The following is an 18,917-nucleotide window of genomic DNA, read 5'->3' on the forward strand; positions in this document are numbered from 1 at the left end:
CAAGATATTCTGGGTTTGGAATAGTGTCAGAGGCAGTGGGCATCCTCTCATTTCGTCCACCAACAACTCCCTGCAACTTTAGGGCTGGCTAATTTATGGTCAGACTCCGGAAACCTCTAGACCCGAACCACAAAAGGAACTACCGGTGTACACGCAAATAGAGAGCAAGGGGGATGGAAGGGATGAAGTCAAGACAAGAAATCAAACTCTTGTTGGATGCAGGTCACAATACGGGGCGGAAGCAGCAGTCTTCAAGCCCAGAATTCGGTCAGGTTCACTCTCGATAAGGGCGTTCTGTGCCCCACACGACCCACCCAGGGCGCATAATCTTTTCTCCAGCTCACTTCATTGGACCCAGACACTAGTCGGCGGGCGCGTCCAGCCGCCGGCCCAAAGAGAGCTGCGCGGGGGAGCTGTGGCCAGATTCTGGGGAGCAACCTGGCGCCAGTCCCTACTCAGCTCCACCCGGCTCTCGCCTGCCCACCCTCCCACCCAGGAACTGGAGGATGGTCCGGGGTGCTCCTGTGCGGCTGCTGGTCGCAGTTGTCTTCAGCCCGATCCGCCCTGCTGTGCGAGTCGCGCGCGCGCCCAGTTGGGAAGCAGCCGCCCCCGCCGCTGACAGGTGCTGCCCTGAGGGCGCAGGGTGCGGTCCCTGGCGCAGCTGGACGCGCACGCTCGGGTGCGTGTAGCTTCCCCAGCCCAAAGCCGGCGAGGAGAGGAAGCCAGGGCGCGGCCTGGGGGAGTCCAGGGGACTGGAGCTGCGCAGCTCTGAGCCAGAAACTTTGCAGGCTCGGCGGCCGGGATTCGGTGACAGCGCCAGCCCACACCGGCAGGTGCGGGAGGAAAAGGCGGCGCCGGAGTCTGGCGGCCAAAGAACCTTGGCGGCGGCCGCGTCTTTTCCCCGAGCTGTCCTGAAGCCGCCGGGCACTCCCGGCTTCTGCTGCTGCGCCCGCCGCCGCCGCCGCCACCGCGGGGCTCCGGGAGGAGGTGCAGCCGGAGAGGGCGGAGGAGAAGAAGGAGGAGGTGGAGGAGGAGGAGTGGAAAGGAGGAGCAGGGGGTGGAGGATGGAGCCCCGGGCAGCCGCGGCGGGCTCGCCCGAGCCTGCGGCGGCGTCCTCCTCCTTCCAGGCCCGGCTCTGGAAGAACCTGCAGCTGGGGGTGGGCAAGAGCAAGGGCGGCGGGGGCGGGCGCGCAGGGGTCCCAGAGCGCCGCACTGCGGACACCCCATCGCCCTCCCCGCCACCCCCGGGGGGCAGGCGGGACGCACTGGCCGGCGTGGGTGGCGCGGGCAGCAGGTGGAGCGGCTTCAAGAAACGGAAGCAAGTGCTGGACCGCGTCTTCTCCTCCTCCCAGCCCAACCTGTGCTGCTCCTCGCCGGAGCCTCTCGAGCCCGGCGGCGCCGGCAGAACCGAGCAGGGGTCCACCTTGCGCCGCCGGATCCGTGAGCATTTGCTCCCAGCGGGAAGGGGACCGGCGACAACCGCCGCGGGAGCAGCGGGAGTGACGCCTCCTGGCGGACGGTCCCCGGACTCAGCTCCCTCTTCATCCTCCGCTTCATCCTCCCTGTCCTCCTCGCCCCAGCCTCCCGCGAGGGGAGACCGCGCCCGAGATGAGGGGGCACGGCGTCGGGGCCCCGAGGCGCACTTGTGCCATCAGAAGAGTTCCTCCCTGCCCGGCACCGCCTGCCTGGAGCAGCTGCTGGAACCGCCGCCGCCTCCCGCAGAACCAGCTGAGAGCCCAGTGCAGCCGCGGACCCCGGAGAAGGGCGAGGAGCTCGGCAGCAACCAGGTGAGTGAAGGTTGCGCGCGGCCCGAGACAGGTGCGCCTAGCCACGCCTCCGGCTTGGGGCAGTAGCTACCCCTGGTGTTGCAGCGGCGTGGCGGGGGGGTGCTACCAAGTAAATCCACAGGGAAAAGGAAACATTCCCGCTCCCTCTTTGTAAAGATACAGCTCTGACTTGCACCCTGACATTACTTTTGGAAGAAATAACACCCACTGCCAGAAGCCGGGTAGCTTTATGAATCGCTATGAAAGTGGAAGTATTAATAGTAGCCAAATAGGAGAGGAATAAAGTTAGACGTAAAGTGGGTACTTTTTGGAGGTCTAAGGGCTGTCTAGCGAAGCCTCACCTTCTCTAAAGAAAAACAAATCCAGCAATTAAAAAAAAATTACAACCCTGTATGACGGTAAGGAGGGACCAGCACTTGAAACAATAAGGACTTGCAGGAAGGAATAGCAATAAGGAAAGGTGAATTATTGGCAAACGTGAGGTCCTTTATTGGGGAAACCCTTAAAGCAAGTTTGTGCGTATTTTTGCACTCGCTTCTTAAAAGTACCCGCTGCCAAGAGATCGTTGCCCAACAAGTGGACAGAGTGAGCGCCTCATCCGAGTTACTCAAATAGATTCCTGTGGCCTTTTCTAACTTTCAATATTCACCTGAAGCATTTGCGTTTTAAGTATGTTGCCTCTTTGGTTAGGCAAGAGTTAAGTGTGGTCCGACCAGAGTCAAGTAAAAATGAACGTAGGATCCATAAGGCATTTCCCCAGCAGCTGCTTTCATTGCCTTGGTTTTGTAGAGGAGATGCGCACCTTTGGTAAATACTTAGAAGTTGTGTTAATGTTAGCGAATATTTTGAAAGTTACAGTCCATCAGTGACGTAAAGGACTCTTTTCTTTCAATACATCATACTTTATTTAATTCTCATTATTTCGAACCTGATTGTTAGGTTAGTTAATCTTTAAAGGTTAACCTTTAATTAGCTGCAAGTTTGAACTACAAAAAACCTAACGACATGTTTTGAACGGTAAGATGTGGGAATACATGGGATATCAGCTGAAAATTTTTATGGTTTATTAGCTAATTAGTGTAATTTCAGAAAACCAGAATATATAGGTGGGTAACCTGATGTTATTGATGTTGTAGAAAACATCTCGTGTTCTAGAAAAAGGTTGTAGTCATTCTCAGAAGGTAACATTGACAGTCTCACTAACTCTACTTTTCCTTTCATCTTGCAAGAGAATTGAATAGAACTCCTGGTTTTGGTTCCTAAAATAAAACAAAATGTGGTTTTAAAAGAATGTGTTAAATTCAGTGTAGATGAATAATATACATATTGAAAGAATTTACTTTTGAATGTGTACATATCCGAACATATAAGAATTTTAGAGTTGGGGTACTGTTTACATTTGTTTTTATTGACTTCTATGATCTAGAATAATCAAACAACAAACAATTGAGTTATTTTGAAGGTAGATATATTACTGCAAATGTTAACTTACTAAATTACTTTGCAGTTCACTGAACCAAGATTTTCAAAGCAAAAGCAGAGAATTCTGAATTAATCTTTGTTAGTTTTTACCAAAAAATTTTCTGAAGCTATCAATCTTTTAGAAAACTGCTATGTAAACATGAATTTTGTATACAAAAGTCCTAAGCCTATTTTGGAGAATGTACTAAACTAACATTATTGTACGTACCTTTACCATATGTATGTACCTTTACATACATATTGTATGTACAACATTATTGTAACTTTACCATATGCTGGGCACTTATAGCCTTCCATGATTTAATGCTCCCAGCAGTCCTGCATGACCGAAGTTCTTGTTGCCATTTTATGGAATAGGAAACCAGTGCTCAGATAAATTTAATAACCTTTCCAGAGTCACATGGTCAATAAATGACAGAGGTGTTGTACTGAAATTCTCCAGAATTTTTTACATTACTGCAGCTACCTTTGACAACTTTTAGAGCTTGTCGTGTTTCTGGGATGACTTCAGTCCTCAGATTAATGCTTGCAAGTTTACATACATTCTGGATTTTCTTTCCCCTCCCTAGAATCTGTTCTATGATATATTCACTATGTCAATTTTTTTCTGTGATACATTATTGTATAACTATTATATCACATTTACAAGTGACATTATTAATCATACCATCTATGATTCTAAAGCTTTTTTGTTACAAGGAATCAGCATTTCAGTGAAGATGTAAAATGAATAACAAAGCTAAAATACCTTTCACAGAATGTGTGAAAGATGGGTTGTAGACAGAACAGTAGCCCCTAGGGTCCTGTTTGATGTCACACACAGTCCCAGGGAGAGGCACCATTGTTGGTTCCCTGCATGTGCTGCTCATGGAGTCTGTTCCTTGAGAAGTGGACAGTTTTCCGCTCGGAGTCACAAATGTGGCTTTCAGCACTAGCTCACCAGTGCAGATGCAGGATCCCTCGGTCCTCTCATGGCCCCTCTGCCCAATAATTCTTCAAGCCTGGCTGGCTCACCCTGTGATGAGGAAGAGGAAGAAATCGAATTGGAAGCTGAAACTAGAAGAGGACTCTTGAAAGTGTCCAGGAGTAGGCTATGCTGTGCGGTGCCCTTCTGAGCTTCCTGCATCTCTCAGAGGGATTGCCTTGCCCCCCCCATCCCCTGGCCTCAGAAGATACTTGGGTTGGGGGAGGGATATGTACCATATGCAGATTCCTGTTCTATTCACAGGCCCAGAGAGGCACACAGGAAGGAAAAGACAATAAAAGCATTACATACATCTTCAGATTGACTAAATAAAAAGAACTTTCTTTTAAAGAAGAAAGAAAATTCATTGCAAAAATCATGCAAGTATCTCGATTTTTCTCTTGTTCTCTGCTTGATCCTGGCCTCAGCCATGTTCCCCAACACACTTCCTACCTCTCTGCTTCTCCCTCCAGCTCAGCATGAGGCCACAGCAACATATGTGCATAAGCTCTGACTCTAGGGGGGATGTGAAAAAAAAAAGCAAAAGCCGGGAGGGGAGGAGAAAGAAAGAAGGAAAGAAAAAAGAAAAAGAAAAAAATCAGTTTGGACTGCTGGGGGAGAGAGGTTTGGAAGTCCCTGATGTACAATGTTTAAAACTGAGCATACTGTGCTACCCGCCCCAACCCCCCCTCGCCATGGCCCAGCCTGACCTCTTTCTGCTGTGTGCTCTTTAGTGAAATATACATTTGAAAAACACTTTAACAGGCTTAATAATGCCTTGTTGTTGGGGCATGGGCATTATTTAAAATGTTCTGCTCTGAGAAAAAGAAAAAAAAAAACATTTCTTCCCACTGACTCTAGTTCACGTGCTGGGCCATATTGTCATACCAGATGCATTTCATTTTCTGCAACACAGTTGGGAAAGATGCTTTCTCAATTTGTGTGCATATCAAAAATATGCCAATTTTATGTATTCTGTCTTGATGAGTTACTAAAATTACATTTTGCTAGAATCAGGAAGCCAGTATTTTAAGATAAAGAGTGAAGAATGAGTATGTCACATTTTTTTAGTGCTTTAACAAAAGCATGAAGTTTATGAATGTTAAACTCTTATTGTTTTTCTTTTAAATTCATTTTGTTAAAATTGTTTTCATTGAGAAGTAAAAAAAAAATTTTGTAAAAAAAGTGGCTAAAGTACTCAGGGTATGATAGGAATGTTTCAAAACATAGTAAAAGGAATATTCATTCATTGGGGTAAAATTCCTAAAATACATCTGTAAGCCCCAACAAAAAGTAGAAAAATATTTTCTAAGATGACATCTGTACATGAAGTGCATCTTGCTTTGTTTATTATCCGACCTTTTAGAGAAAGCTTGTATTTTCAAAAATGATTTAAAATGTGGTTTGGGTTAATTTTTATTATCTATTTTCCAGGTGTCTTTAATATTACTTCAAAGAATATAAGTTAATCTTGGGGAAGACACAAGTCTAAAAAAAAAAATGCAATTCCTAACGTAAATGACTTAAAATCACCAAAAAAAACCTAATATTCTCAAGAACAAGCCCCAAAAGCAATGTTAATGGCTTTTTCAAAATGAGAGAGGCAAGATGAGATCTTAGGACATTTTGGAGCAAGGCATGAAGTTTGATGTGTGATAGCATCCTGGAAATATGCTGTGATCATCACATTATTCCAGAGGAATGGAATGAACAGAGTGACAGGTTTACTCTGGAGTGGAATTATTTTCCCATGACCTTTACATTCTATATTGTGTATCTGGAAAACTTGAGTACAGCTATGAATCTTGTACAAGTGGTAGTGTTATCAGGTAGATATTTTATGAACTCAGAAAACACTAGCAATGGCTGTGTAAGTTGTTATTATTGAGCAGATATTAAAGTCTTGCCACTGGCACCAATACAAATAAGTGGGTTGTTGAAGATAAATTCACAGGGAACTTTGCTGGTCCTTCTCATTTAAGGTGTAAATTCATTTACTTGCACTGGTGGGGAACATAGCCTCAAATGAACCCAGGCAGTACTGGGGACCTCACAATTTCACAGAGTAATGAAAAAATCGTATTACTTTTGGCAAGTATGTGTGTATTACCCTGGAAAAGCAAAGTAAATACTTAGAGGTATAAAATAGGATTAATAGATTCATAAAGGTAACAGGACAAGCACTCCTCCTTTTTTCTCTTGCCCTGACTTTGGAAATAAGGGATGATTTCACAAAATTAAAGATTAATAATATATCTTCTGTAACTCGAAGAAACATGTAGCATGGTTTCTTGGCTCAGGATGATTATCAAAACGTTTGTTAGCTCTAGATTGGTGAAGAGTAAATAGTTTGTCTAGATAACATTGCAAGCATTGACGAAATCTGCATATTCAGAAGTTAGGGTCATGAGTTTTTTTTTTTTGTTAATTCATAGCTATTTGCAGTGTCATAGACATGTTTTAGATAATCAGAAATTAATTTTTTGAAATGTGAAGCTCTTTTGTTTTGACTTTTTTTTTTTTTGCTGGAAATCTTAACTAAAAATTACATATTTCCTTGCCTGACTAAGCCAAGAGTCCTAAATAAAATCTCTTAGTAATTGAGGGCTATTGTTTCAATACTGGCTTTTTTGTTTGTTTAATGTGGATGAAGTAGTAAATACTGTTCTAGAGCTTGCTTTAGACGCACTTGTTTGCTTCCATAAAATTACTATATACAGCATATCTATTTAGGACAAGTTTATCTTTCTATAAAGTTAATTATTGACAGGTGTGAGGCACACTTCCTCATGTCATTTTTTCAGTTGCCAAATATTCGCTACTATTTTTATTTGTGAATTTTGATTTGTTGGAAGCATTGACAACATGCAATTTTCTTCCCCTGTGTGATTAACTTTATGTGCCATTTTGCTTTCTTTGTCATCATCAAACTTTTCTTCTTACACTGCTTTTTATAAATGAGATGTGCAGAGTGATTCCTAGCCCTCAATAATTGAAGATTTTATGCAAATAGTTTCCTCCTCCAATGTATACCAGTTTCTTATATTAAAATTTTATTTTTCGGCAGAATATCAGGCCATGATTTTCCTCATGTCTCCAAATACTTGAATTTAACATTAATCTGAATGCAAGTGATGCAAAAAAAACCTATATTTTCAATGTAATGAGGTTTGAAAATCCTGCATACTTGCCTTTGAAAGTCTTGCCTTCTTGAGAGAACAATTTTCCTGTGAAGTCTCTTGAGATAGTTTATACCAGCCTTATTTCCCATCCTTGTGGGTCCTAGTGAATCTGGAAAAATTACAACACATGATAGACAAATGGATCTCTGGATGTGTTGGGGCCAATACATTCTCTTAATCCCACAGGTTTTATTCAGTGTGGCCCTGTCAGTATTAGCAACTGACCCTATTTTGCTTAAGCCTGAGCTGCGTTTACCAGCATGCTAGAGTAGAATTTGGCAAGCCTTGGTACAATTGACCTATCTAATCAGCATTGTAGAGGGAAGACTTCAAGTGCTTGCTGAGTGAATGAAGGGATGAATGGATGGCACAGAGCTATTCAGAAGAAATTCTCTGGAAAAGTTCCAAAATCACTTATAGTTATGTAATGATGTTCCTGCCTTCTTGTTTCCAAGTCCTTTTAAGCCTGACAGATGTATTTGACTTTCCCTCTTCCCCTGGCTTTTCTCAACCCCTACTTTAATAATTCTTATTCATGTCTGTGGGTGTGAAAGGAGGACACGATACCTACTAAATGGCTGCCATGTTGTATTTGCATGGAGGATGGAGGAGTGAGTCTTCTGAGGTCTCTGGCTCAGGGATGCATTTCTTGGTGCTAGTCTCTGACTTGGGGTATCCCCTTTTGAATCCAGGTCTCCTTGTCTGGCCTCTCATGTTGCTTCCCCCGTCTGGATTTCCAATACCTGCTGACATAGTCTCACTCACTTATGATCTCTAAGTCTTGAACTTTGCTTGGATTTTAGCTCAAGATACTTTCCTGCCTGCTTCACTGCCACTTCTCTTCAAACTCATCCCCTTGAACTAGATTAAAATCCCAGTCTTGACCAAGAATCCTGTCCTTAGTGGCCTGGCCCATTCTGTTGGTTCTTGAATGCCAAGTGGGTAAACTCGGGTTCAGACATTTGGTCAGTTGCTTTTCATAGTGACCACACGTCTAATGCTGAACCTGTTAATAAAACACTAAAGCCTTCCTCCAGAAAATCTGCATTGCCAGTTAATTACATTTGACGATAAATGGCATCTCTTCCCTTGGAGCACTAGACTATAGCTGAACTTTTTGGGGAGCACTCTTCATTGTCTCTATGATCCTACTTCCTTCTCTCCTATGTTTGAAGTCCTCACAATGCTTACTCTCTAACATCATCACCCTTTTCCTCATTCCTGCCTGGTTTCTTTTTTTCCCTTAAAATTCTCTCCCCCTCTCTTTGCTTGCAAGGTGATTTTTTTTCTGATGGATTATTAAGCATCTGGAGCTGTGCTGTCTCAGAAGCAGCCACTAGTCACATGTGGCTCTTGAATGCTAGAAATGTGGCTAGTTTGAACTGAGGTGTGCTATAAGTGTAAGATGCACCCTGGATTGTGAAGCCTTAGCACAGAGAAAAGAGGTACAATATCTCATTACTCATTTTTTACGGTGCTGGTACACCAAAATAATATTTTGGATATGTTGAATTAAAATAGAATATATTATTAAAGTTAACTATACCACTTCTTTTCTATTTTTTAAAAGTATGACTATCAGAATATTTAAAATTATGTATGTTGCTCACATTTTCATTTCTGTTAGACAGCACTGATCTAGAGCAGGGATTCAAACTTCACTGCCTACAGGGGCCATCAGAGGAAAGAAAATGAGCATAGAGGGTTTGATGGGGTCCATGGTGAACCAGGGAGCCCTTTACCCCATTGAAGGGCAACTGCTTTTCAGTGTCAACTGATTATTATCATACAGTGATAGAAGCAGTGTCGCCACAGTTTCTGGATTTTTTAAAATGTTTATTTTTGAGAGAGAGAGAGAGGAGAGAGAGAGAGAGAGAGAGAGAGAGCGCAGGGGAGGGGCGGAGAGACAGGGAGACAGAGAATCCCAAGCAGGCCCCAGATTGTCAGCACAGAACCAGACTTGGGGCTTGATTGCACCAAGGGTAAGGTCATATCCTGAGTCGGATGCTTAACCAGATGAGCCACCCAGGCACCCCTGGATTCTTTAATACAAGCCCAATGTCTGGGAGCACCTGGGTGGCTCGGTCGGCTAAGCGCCAGACTTCGGTTCAGGTCATGATTTCCCGGTTCCTGAGTTCCAGCCCCATGTTGGGCTCTGTGCTGACAGCTAAGAGCCTGGAGCCTGCTTCAGATTCTGTGTCTCCGCTCTTTCTGCCCCTCCCCAGCTTGTGCTCTGTCTCTCTCTCTCTCTATCTTAAAGATAAACATAATTTTTTTTAATCTGGATTTTCATGTGAAATCTCCAGATTCTTGAATTTTTGGAAAATTTTTTGAAAAAAAATTTTTTAAACTACAGGCCAAATAAAATATATTTCTGGGTTGAATTTAGCTATCAGTTTGAACTGCCGGCTCAGACAGCTCATGTCAGATTTCTCCTCTCTTCTCCCAGTGCCAGGCATAGGTTACCTGGGACATAGTATGAGTCAATACATTTTACAAAATAATGGAATCAGGCATGGTGGAATTGAAGCAGAACTCAGTCGGCTGAGGGGTGTGTGGAAAGGAGCTGGGGATGGGGCAAGAAGCCAAGCAGTTTGACTCCGTAGGGGATAAAAGCGGTAGCAGGAGAACAAGAACAGTGTTGGGATGGGGTCTCCTGAAGATTTTTGGTTTTTTAATCAGTATCACCTGAGCGGCTGTTGAGTAGGAAGGAGCCTGCCGAGAGGGAGAGGCCGAAGATTAAGAACAGAGGGATAAATGAAGGGGTGAGGTGCCTCAGGGCACGGGTCAGCGTGGGCCCCAGAGCTGAGGGGAAGTGGTAGCCTCAGCCAGGAGAAGGGTTCTTCTTCCAGTGCAAACGGAAGGAGACACTGTGGGCATGGGTGCAGGTCAGCAGGAGGTTTGGTGTCCGCAGTTCAAGAGTGTTCCCCCCCTGACCTCTTCTGCCTTGTTTTGGAGTGTGGTTAGGATTTGGACACAAGGAGATAGGGGAAAGAATGCTGCCGCAGGCACAGAGGCGAGGGAGTGTGCTGTGTGTTCAAAACACAGAGTCAGTAGTGCGACCAAGGCCTAAGTTTCCACAAGGAGGGTGCTGGGAAGTAAAAGTGAAAAGGAAGGTGTGGCCAGACTGTTGGGACTGAGGAGTGCTTCTGGGAAGCAGCAGTCTGGGGGACCCTGGAGGTGTATGAGCAGGGGGTAGGGTCAAGTGAGAATCAGAAGTGAGTAGTTAGAGGCAGAGGCCACAACAGTCCCAGTGGGAGCCTGAAGCTGGGCAGTGACCTGACCTTAGGGATGAAAAGACAGAAATACTTGAAACACCGGCTATTTGGCTGAAACTTCAAGGAAAGGGAGAGTGGAAGGGAATCAATCACAGGATGTTTTCCCCTTTACTTATGTCTTTGGTTTTTCCTGGTTCTGTTAAAAAATGCTTTTAATGGGGTGCCTGGGTGGCTCAGTTGGTTAAGTGTCCCACTTGAATTCAGCTCAGGCATGAACACATGGTTCCCTGGGACTGAGTCCTGCATCAGGCTCTGTGCTGAGACTGTGGAGCCTGCTTAGGATTCTCTCTCTCTGCTGCTATTCCTCCCCAACCCCCCCCCCCCCCCAGCCAACATAAATGAATAAACATTAAAAAAAAGGTTTCTATTGAAAAGTCTCTTTCTTGGGAAGAGAGAAGGAGGTTTGAGTTTTGAATTTGCATTTATGCAGAATGGTTGAAGTTTCCAGGCTCCTGAGTGCCAGATTGTCACGTATTTACTGTAGTAGCTCATATTCTTTATAGTTATTTTGGATTCTTCCTAAATAAAATAGTTCTCCTTTTCTCTGCAGCATCAGACATTGAAAGTAGTGTTAATGGAGCAAAAGAAAGGTCAAAACGTGTTTGTTAAGCAAAATCAGGTAAAGGTTAAATACTTGGAGATATAGTTATAATGAAAAGTTTTAGAATCCGTGGGCTCGCTTGGAAATTTTCATTCTTGAGGCATTGTGCTTCAAACGTATTAAAATATGCTTTCTTTCTCAGATGAAAGATTGACCCATGCATGGCAAATGATCAATTTCTGAAAATTGCAGATAGGTATTTTCTCAAAATAGAAACCATATTCTATTTAGACCCTTAAGCCATGTTTGACTCATGTTCTTTTATTGAAGTGTAAAATAGCTTTTGATAACAAAAAATTCAGCGTTTCTATAGTTGCTTTTGAATAGTATTTTCACCACACCAAATTAGAAGTCTGAGTGTTTTCCAAAATATCTTTTGAGATGGGAACAGATTTTGGAGAGAAGCTCACTGTCACTACAGAGCTGTTGCCAAGCCTCATGCTCCCTAGAAGTGGGAACATCCTGAATCAGCATGCACCCCTCTCCTGCCCCCCCACCCCCACCATGTCTCCTGGCTGAGAGCAGGCATGGGCCGCGCCTTCCCCTTCTCCTTTCTTTGCTTCCTTCTGCTTTTAAAAAGAACCTGCAGGTGAGGGACAGGGATGGGGTGCAGCTGAGGTTGTGACCTGGCCTTGCATACATGCTAATTTGACTCAGTAGTTTCAGGTAAAAAACCACTTACCCAACCATTTAGGTCATCACCCCTCAACCCCCTTCTGCTCCCTTTGGCCCCCTAGGCAGCACTGCTTTACTCTAGACTCAGGCTGGTACTTTTGTGACTCTCTGGCCTTCTCTGTGGGGATCAGCCCAGTGAGACAGGGAGCCAAGCAGAGATGGAGGGAAGCCTGCATTTTGCAGTTTCCCAGGCCCCAGGCCCTCAGCTTCTTTTCAAGGAAGAAGGAGCTTTGTAACATGATCTATCTATTCCTTTCTGCCTGACACTTTTACTTTCTCTGCCTTCACCGTTTTTTCTCCCTGGGTATCCAGAACAGGAGGAAGAACTATATGGAACTTACCAGGAGATTTTTGTATCTTGGATTACCAACCATGGGTAGTCTGTTTACCTCTCCCAGGACTTTCCAGGTGGTATATTATATGGGTCTTGGCTCTTCATTCTCTGCCCTGCTGCCACCTGCCTTTCAGTGATTTCACTTCTCTCTTTCTGGGAACATGGGAAGGGAAAATTAAAAAAAAAAAAAGGAAACTCAGGCACTTTTTTTTTTTTTAATTAGGAGCTTTTATAATTTTGTTCATAGTGAGGTTCAATACTTAGCTCCTATTATGTTTCGACATTTTGTATTGCTTTGACGTAGGCTGTACACACATACACACACACACACACACACACATGCACGCACAATTATGCCTTTACCAGGTATATTTTATACAGACACCTATTCTTTCACACATGTGCTATTTTCCCCTGGAGTCAAAGGTGACCACAACTCCAATATTCTTCTACTTCTAAATTTAATGTGATAGTACTAAATTTCAATTTTCAATATCAATTTCAATGATAACTTTGTCTTTGCAACTGGTTTAAGTCTATGTAGGCGAAGTAGTTGTACAAGAACTTGCTCAGCCAAAGGAAGAGAAGAAAAACCAATCAGAAGACAGCTTTCGTGGTTTATTATGGGGTGTGTTCTACAAACAGAATGAGTAACTTATTTTTTTTAATCAAAAAAAATTTTAACATTTATTTATTTATTTATTTATTTATTTACTTATTTATTTATTTATTTTCGAGAGACAGTGAGAGAGAGGGAGAGGGCACGAGTGGGAGATGGACAGAGAGAGAAGGAGACACAGAATCCCAAGAAGGCTCCAGGCTCTGAGCTGTCAGCCCAGGGCTTGAACCCATGAACTGTGAGATCATGACCTGAGCTGAAGTCAGGCACTTAACTGACTGAGCCACCCAGGTACCCCAGTAATTTCATTTTGAATTTGAATGAATGTATAAGGAATGCCTTCAGCAGAACAATTATTCTTTCATAAGTAGCCATCTTATTTATGGCAACCGTAGAAAAGATATCATTGAATTATTCCCTTCATCCTTTGAAACCTAGAAGTCACAATGACCAATATCTAGCATTAGTATTTTCAAGCCTGACCTGGCTTAACCCTCACAAAAGGATCCTTACAGTTATAAATGGGGAGATGTTTTGGTGAGCTTCTTTATGATACAGTTCACATTTTAATTAGAGAAAAAGTGATACCTTTAGGATCATAAAGATGTATTCTCATCTGAGGATACTCCTGATACTCATGAGGAAACTCATTTTGTGAAATCAATTCAGAAGATGAATCTGAGGATAACTGAGGTAGGCACAAATGGATTTGGTATGGCAGAGTCTTTTCTGTTGTTGTTGGCTGCTTAAAGAATGTTCTGTTTTCTGTTAATTGTTGCTAATGAACCTCACTGGCTGTTTTTGAAAACATGTTCTTATACCATTTTATTACTTTATTCATCCTCTTAATTATATCTGGATTGCATCCTGAGTAGTGTCTTTATCCGTGCCCGTTTCATATTTTAAAATACTTTGTTCTTTCTAGGCTTATAAATCTAATATGAATTTTAGGCAGCTACACAAATTTTCTTTGTATTTGGTGCTAGAAATTTGTTGTGCGAACAAATTTTGCTTAAGTGTCTTTGAACTTCTTTCCAGTGGTATCTACTGTGGTAGGGCTTGGCTTTACCACCCTGTGTTAGAATTAATTTATGGAAAATTGCAATACATTTTCCATCTTCTGAAGTTAGATTTTGTGAGGTAGGAAATGGTGATGGTGGTCCTCCCCAACCCACCTGGGCTGAGCTCTCTTTGTAATTGCATTGACTCACCTCTGACCTATGGCCAACCAGCATGGGCGCCTCTCACCCCGGTGCCATTTTAAAATGACACTTTATGCCTACTGATAATCACTAAACCTACAGAATACTTATTATGTATTGGCACTATTCTAGGTGCTTTATATGCATTAGCTCATTTATTTACTATAATACTTTCTGAAGTAGGTTTATTATCTTTTGCATTTTCCAGATGAGGAAACTGAGTTATAGGAAATTGAGGGACTGGTCCAAAGTCACACGTCAGTATAATTTGGATCCTACCCAGGAAGGCTGTCTGAAGTAGGTTGTGCCTGGGGAGCCCGGCCTAGGAAAATGGAACTCCGGTGGAAGTTTGGGATGAAGTTGTAATGGCTTGTCTTCTTTCCCATCTCAGTAGTAACGTTACAGTCCTTCTTTGCCTCTGCCATTTCTTTCCCATCTTTCTTATCTGAAGGTTATCATATCAAGCAAATTTAATAAAGACAGACTTAATGTAACAGAAGATTTTGGTGTCAGGCATAATCCTAGCTCTCCCACTTATTTCTTACTGCCAGTAAGCCCTTTAAGCTCTCTTTGACTGCTAGATAAAGATATTGCTAGCACCTTTGAAATGTCAGTCCTACTTTTAAAAAGATTCTTCCTCATCAGGTACCCCACCAGATCATCACCACTATTTCTGTTATTGTTATTGGGAACATTTTATAAGTTATAATACCCTCATAATTATGTATTTTCTATATTCTACAGCCTTGCCTGGCTTTCTTGTTCTGTGAAAAGCATGGTATTAGGGAAAGGATATGAAATGAAATAGATTTATTTGTTAGGCATTCTTTACACAGTACCTGAAATAATCATTATAGATTATGTGCATTATCTCACTTCAAACGTCACATCAGTTTTGACAGAGAGGTAGTGTTGGTGGCATTTTATGTCTAGTAAATTATTAAGCTAATAATGGACCTGGAGTCCAGGTTATATCCATGGTTAGTAAGTGGCAGAGCTTGGGTAACAGACATCTGATTTGTGCCAGGACTATAGTTTCCAGAAACCCACTGCTCCACTGGTTAGCGAGGCCACATCAGTGCCAGGTACATGACTGGTGCCCAAACTACTGATTCATGGTTGATTCTGGCATTCCTTTAGCACCAGTCTTGCTAACGGATCTGAGTCTCAACTTTGTTTTGGACAGGCAACTGGAAGAATATGCCATTATTAGTTGAGGGAAAGTATCCAGAAAGATGTAGTGAGTGTGAATGGGTTAGTTTGTTTATTTTCACACTCGGTTCTGAGAGCTCATGAGTGAATATTTTTCAGATCATTCTTCTTGTGTGTTCTGTACATGTATCTGGACTTTCAATCATGTTGTTAAATGGCTGTGGGGCTCCTGGGTGGCTCAGTCAGTTGAGCACCCAACTTTCGGTTTGGCTCAGGTCATGATCTCACCGTTTGTAAGTTTGAGCCCTGTGTCAGGCTCTGCACTAACATTGTGAAGGCTGCTTGGGATTCTCTCTCAACTTCTCTCTCTGCCTCTCTCTCTCTCTCTCCAAAAATAAATAAATAAACTTTATATATATATGTGTGTGTATATATATATATATATATATATATATAATAAACTTTATATATATAGATATATATGTTATATATAATAAATAAACTTTTATATATACATATATTATATATAATATATATTAAAATTATATATTAAAAATATATATAATTTCTGTGAAAAGAAAAGCTATACATTCTACAGTTAATCTAGGTGTTAGGGTGCCTGGACAGGAAAACAACCTGTTTTCTAGGCATCTAGTTGTCTGTGAATATGACTGTTTGGCATATATTCCTTTTACAAGGAAAAGACAAGATATAAGGTAATGTCTTCTGAATGTGTACAACTTCTAACATTTCTTGGTGATAATAACAGAAACACTAAAATCTTAGTCTTAAGTGCTGTGCAGGCATTTCTTCTTTTAACCTTTGCAACAACTCTGAAAGGGGCCAGAATTCTTGGCCTCATTTTATCGATGAATTGGTGGAGGCTCAGAAAGGGTGCTCAGAAAGGGATTTTTGCGTGCAAGTAAGTGGCTGGCTCCAACACTCATGAGTCTAACTGCCATGGTATGTGGCTCTCCTCCACACCGAAGAGCTGCTACATCTGCTCATGGGCACTATCTTTTCTAGATGTCTTGGAACAGTGGAAAGATTTGGCTAAATGTTCTGTACAATGAATTAGCCCCACATGAAGCTGGAAGATCTCCTTCTAGTACAGTGCCAACAATTTCGGTAATATACTGTCTTCCTTTCTCTCTCCCTTCTTCCCATATTTATTAAATATCTACCTTGATCTAGTAGGAGAAACTTGCATTATACTTTTTAAAATACACAAATCATGATTAATTATGATTGTAATAACTGATTCAGAGGAGTACGGAGAACTAGAGGAAAGAATTGTAAGAGGTCCCAACCTAAACTTGCAGGAAGGGGAGGGACCAGGAAGGCTTTCCTGAAGAAGTGACATTTAGGATAAAATGCGAAGAATGAACAGGAGTTGGCCAGATTTGGCAGAGCAGAAGGGTGTAAAGGATGTGGCATATAGTTGTAGGCAGAGGACGCTACAGCAAAAGGCACTTAGAAAAAGTTTGCCTGGGGAACTGGAATTTAGTAAGAAGGAAAGGATGAGGGATCAGTCTGGAACAGTTGGCAGGGGCCAGGTTATGCAGGATCTTGTGGGCCGTGGAAAGTTTGTGGACTCGTAGCAAGTTCTGAAACAGTCTTAAGGGTTCAGATGCTCCTATATTAAGAGAAGAACCATGTTCAGGAAGTTCATGACTTTCATCTGGAAATAGCTGTTCTTTGCTGCTACATATGGAACTACATACATTGTGCTCATAGACTTGGTTTGTAACGAGGCAGGAATGTTGGTTGGGGCTACCTTACTCTCCTAAGATGCAATATTTTTTAAAGTTTATTTATTTATTTTGGGGGGTGGGAAGGGCAAATAGATAGGGAGAGAGAGAGAATCCCAAGCAGGCTCCTGACCAGCAGCACAGAGTCCTACGCAGTGTGATCTCAGGAATCCTGAGGTCATGACCTGAGCTGAAACCATGAGTTGAATGTTTAACTGACTGAGCCACCCATGCGCCCCTAGGATGCTATCTTTTAAAAAAATGTTTGTAAGAAATAGAAGTACCTAGTGGATGAAAATATCTTTCCCCCTGGAAAAACAAGCCATTTCATTTTTCCTATTGCTTTTTTATTGTGCACTATTGGAAGGTAAATGAAGGCAGGAAATGCAATCTAATCTCCCCTTGTTAGTACTCAGGGGAGAGATTCTCATAGGCAGCACATTTCCAAGCCTAAGTAGAGATGAAAATGAGATAAAGCCCAGCGATTTAGATGTTACAGCTATAAGTTATGGAAAACATATATTTTGTGAGCTTCCCGTTTCTTTCCTGAAGTCAGGATGGGGGGGGGGGGGAAATGAAGAACCTTGGGAAGGGATTCTGTGAGGAGGAGTACATTTAAACCTGTATTGTTTGTTAACATAATCATGGGTAATTAGGAAGACTGCTTGTTGTAGAGATTTAAAGCATAGTGAGGGAGATTTAAGTTTTATGGTTTCCTATATATTTTCTTAGGTATAAAATCTAAGTTTTAGATTTTCATGTGCAGCCAACATTCACATTTGTTCAACAGATTTGCAGGAGTGCCTAAGCAGGAAGGAAAGCTTAAAGGGTATAAAAGCTCACCATGATATTTGTTATACAGAGCTATAGTAGAAAAAAAAGATGTAAAAACTCCTCATTGAGACTGCAGTCTGTCAATCAAACTTGAAGTGGTGGTATGAGCGGTGTATTTGCGACTTTATGAAAGCTCAGGATATGGATTTCAGCGTGTCCAGCAAGTGAGGGCTCAGAAATTATACCCAGCCCTGCCCAACTCAGGCCTGTGAATCAGGGTTTGATCTCCCCAGCCAACCACTGGGGAGACTATGGGCTGCCTTAAACACCCAAGCATTACTGGAGTAGGAACTAGCATCTAGTAAAAACTCCCAGTGACATAAGCCATGCCCCAGTCCAAAGAGTATCAAGAACCTACACATGTTGTATCTGCTATAATGGAAAAAATGTAAAGATGTACTCATTTTTTGGTTCTTTATGTAGTAGGTTACAGGAGTCACAACCAAGTAAACACTATACTATTTAAATAGCAGAGAAATTTAACAGTAATTTTCATCCTGGGGGTAATAGACCCTTTTGAGAAACAGATGAAAGTTGTGGCATTCTCTTCATAAAGAAATACAAATGTACACAAATCCAATGTTGTTCATTCATCTTCAAGCAAGGAAGTCAATGACCTCCAGCTCATGGACTCCACAGCCCTCATTTAGTACCCTTGGGTTAAATGGAAGACGCAGTGATAACTTTCATGAAATAAGGTGGCCCCATTAGCACTACAAAAAAATCAACCCCGAGTCTCTGAATTTTCAACCATGACCTTTTGTATTTATCTGGGCCTTGACAAATGGAATCACACTTAGCCCCCTTTAAAAGAAGCAAACCAGACATAGGCCTCACCTGGAGCTCCTTGGCTGAAGCCTGACTCTCTCCTTGGGGCAGCAACCTAGGAGAAGGACGGTCGGTGGAGCTGGGGGTGGAACATGAGCACTTGCTGAACTGATGCCTGGTGTGCCAGGACACAGGAGTCCCACCTGCTGCTGAGGCTGGGCCCAGGTCCTGCCAGGTGGGCCAGAATCAGGACCACACAGTGGTTCCCATCATAGTAATGGGAACATC

General features: G+C 42.6%; 1 protein-coding gene across 10 annotated transcripts in view; it reads left to right on the plus strand.

Moving 5' to 3' along the window:
* Positions 1 to 939: 939 nt before the first annotated feature.
* MCTP1 (multiple C2 and transmembrane domain containing 1) overlaps positions 940 to 18,917 on the plus strand; it is a 530,890-nt gene continuing 512,912 nt past the window's right edge. For 2 of the 10 annotated variants that reach the window (XM_019428803.2, XM_019428802.2), the window contains exon 1: positions 962 to 1,787. In XM_019428803.2, coding sequence (XP_019284348.1) covers positions 1,065 to 1,787 — 723 coding nt within the window. In that variant the 5' untranslated portion in view covers positions 962 to 1,064. Of the gene's footprint in view, positions 1,788 to 18,917 lie in introns of all 10 variants that reach the window. The other 8 variants (XM_019428810.2, XM_019428809.2, XM_019428806.2 and 5 more) reach the window with 8 other exon arrangements.

Source organism: Panthera pardus, unplaced genomic scaffold (assembly GCF_024362965.1).
Source record: "Panthera pardus isolate Hobbes unplaced genomic scaffold, ASM2436296v1 HiC_scaffold_2, whole genome shotgun sequence".
Lineage (NCBI taxonomy): Eukaryota > Metazoa > Chordata > Mammalia > Carnivora > Felidae > Panthera > Panthera pardus.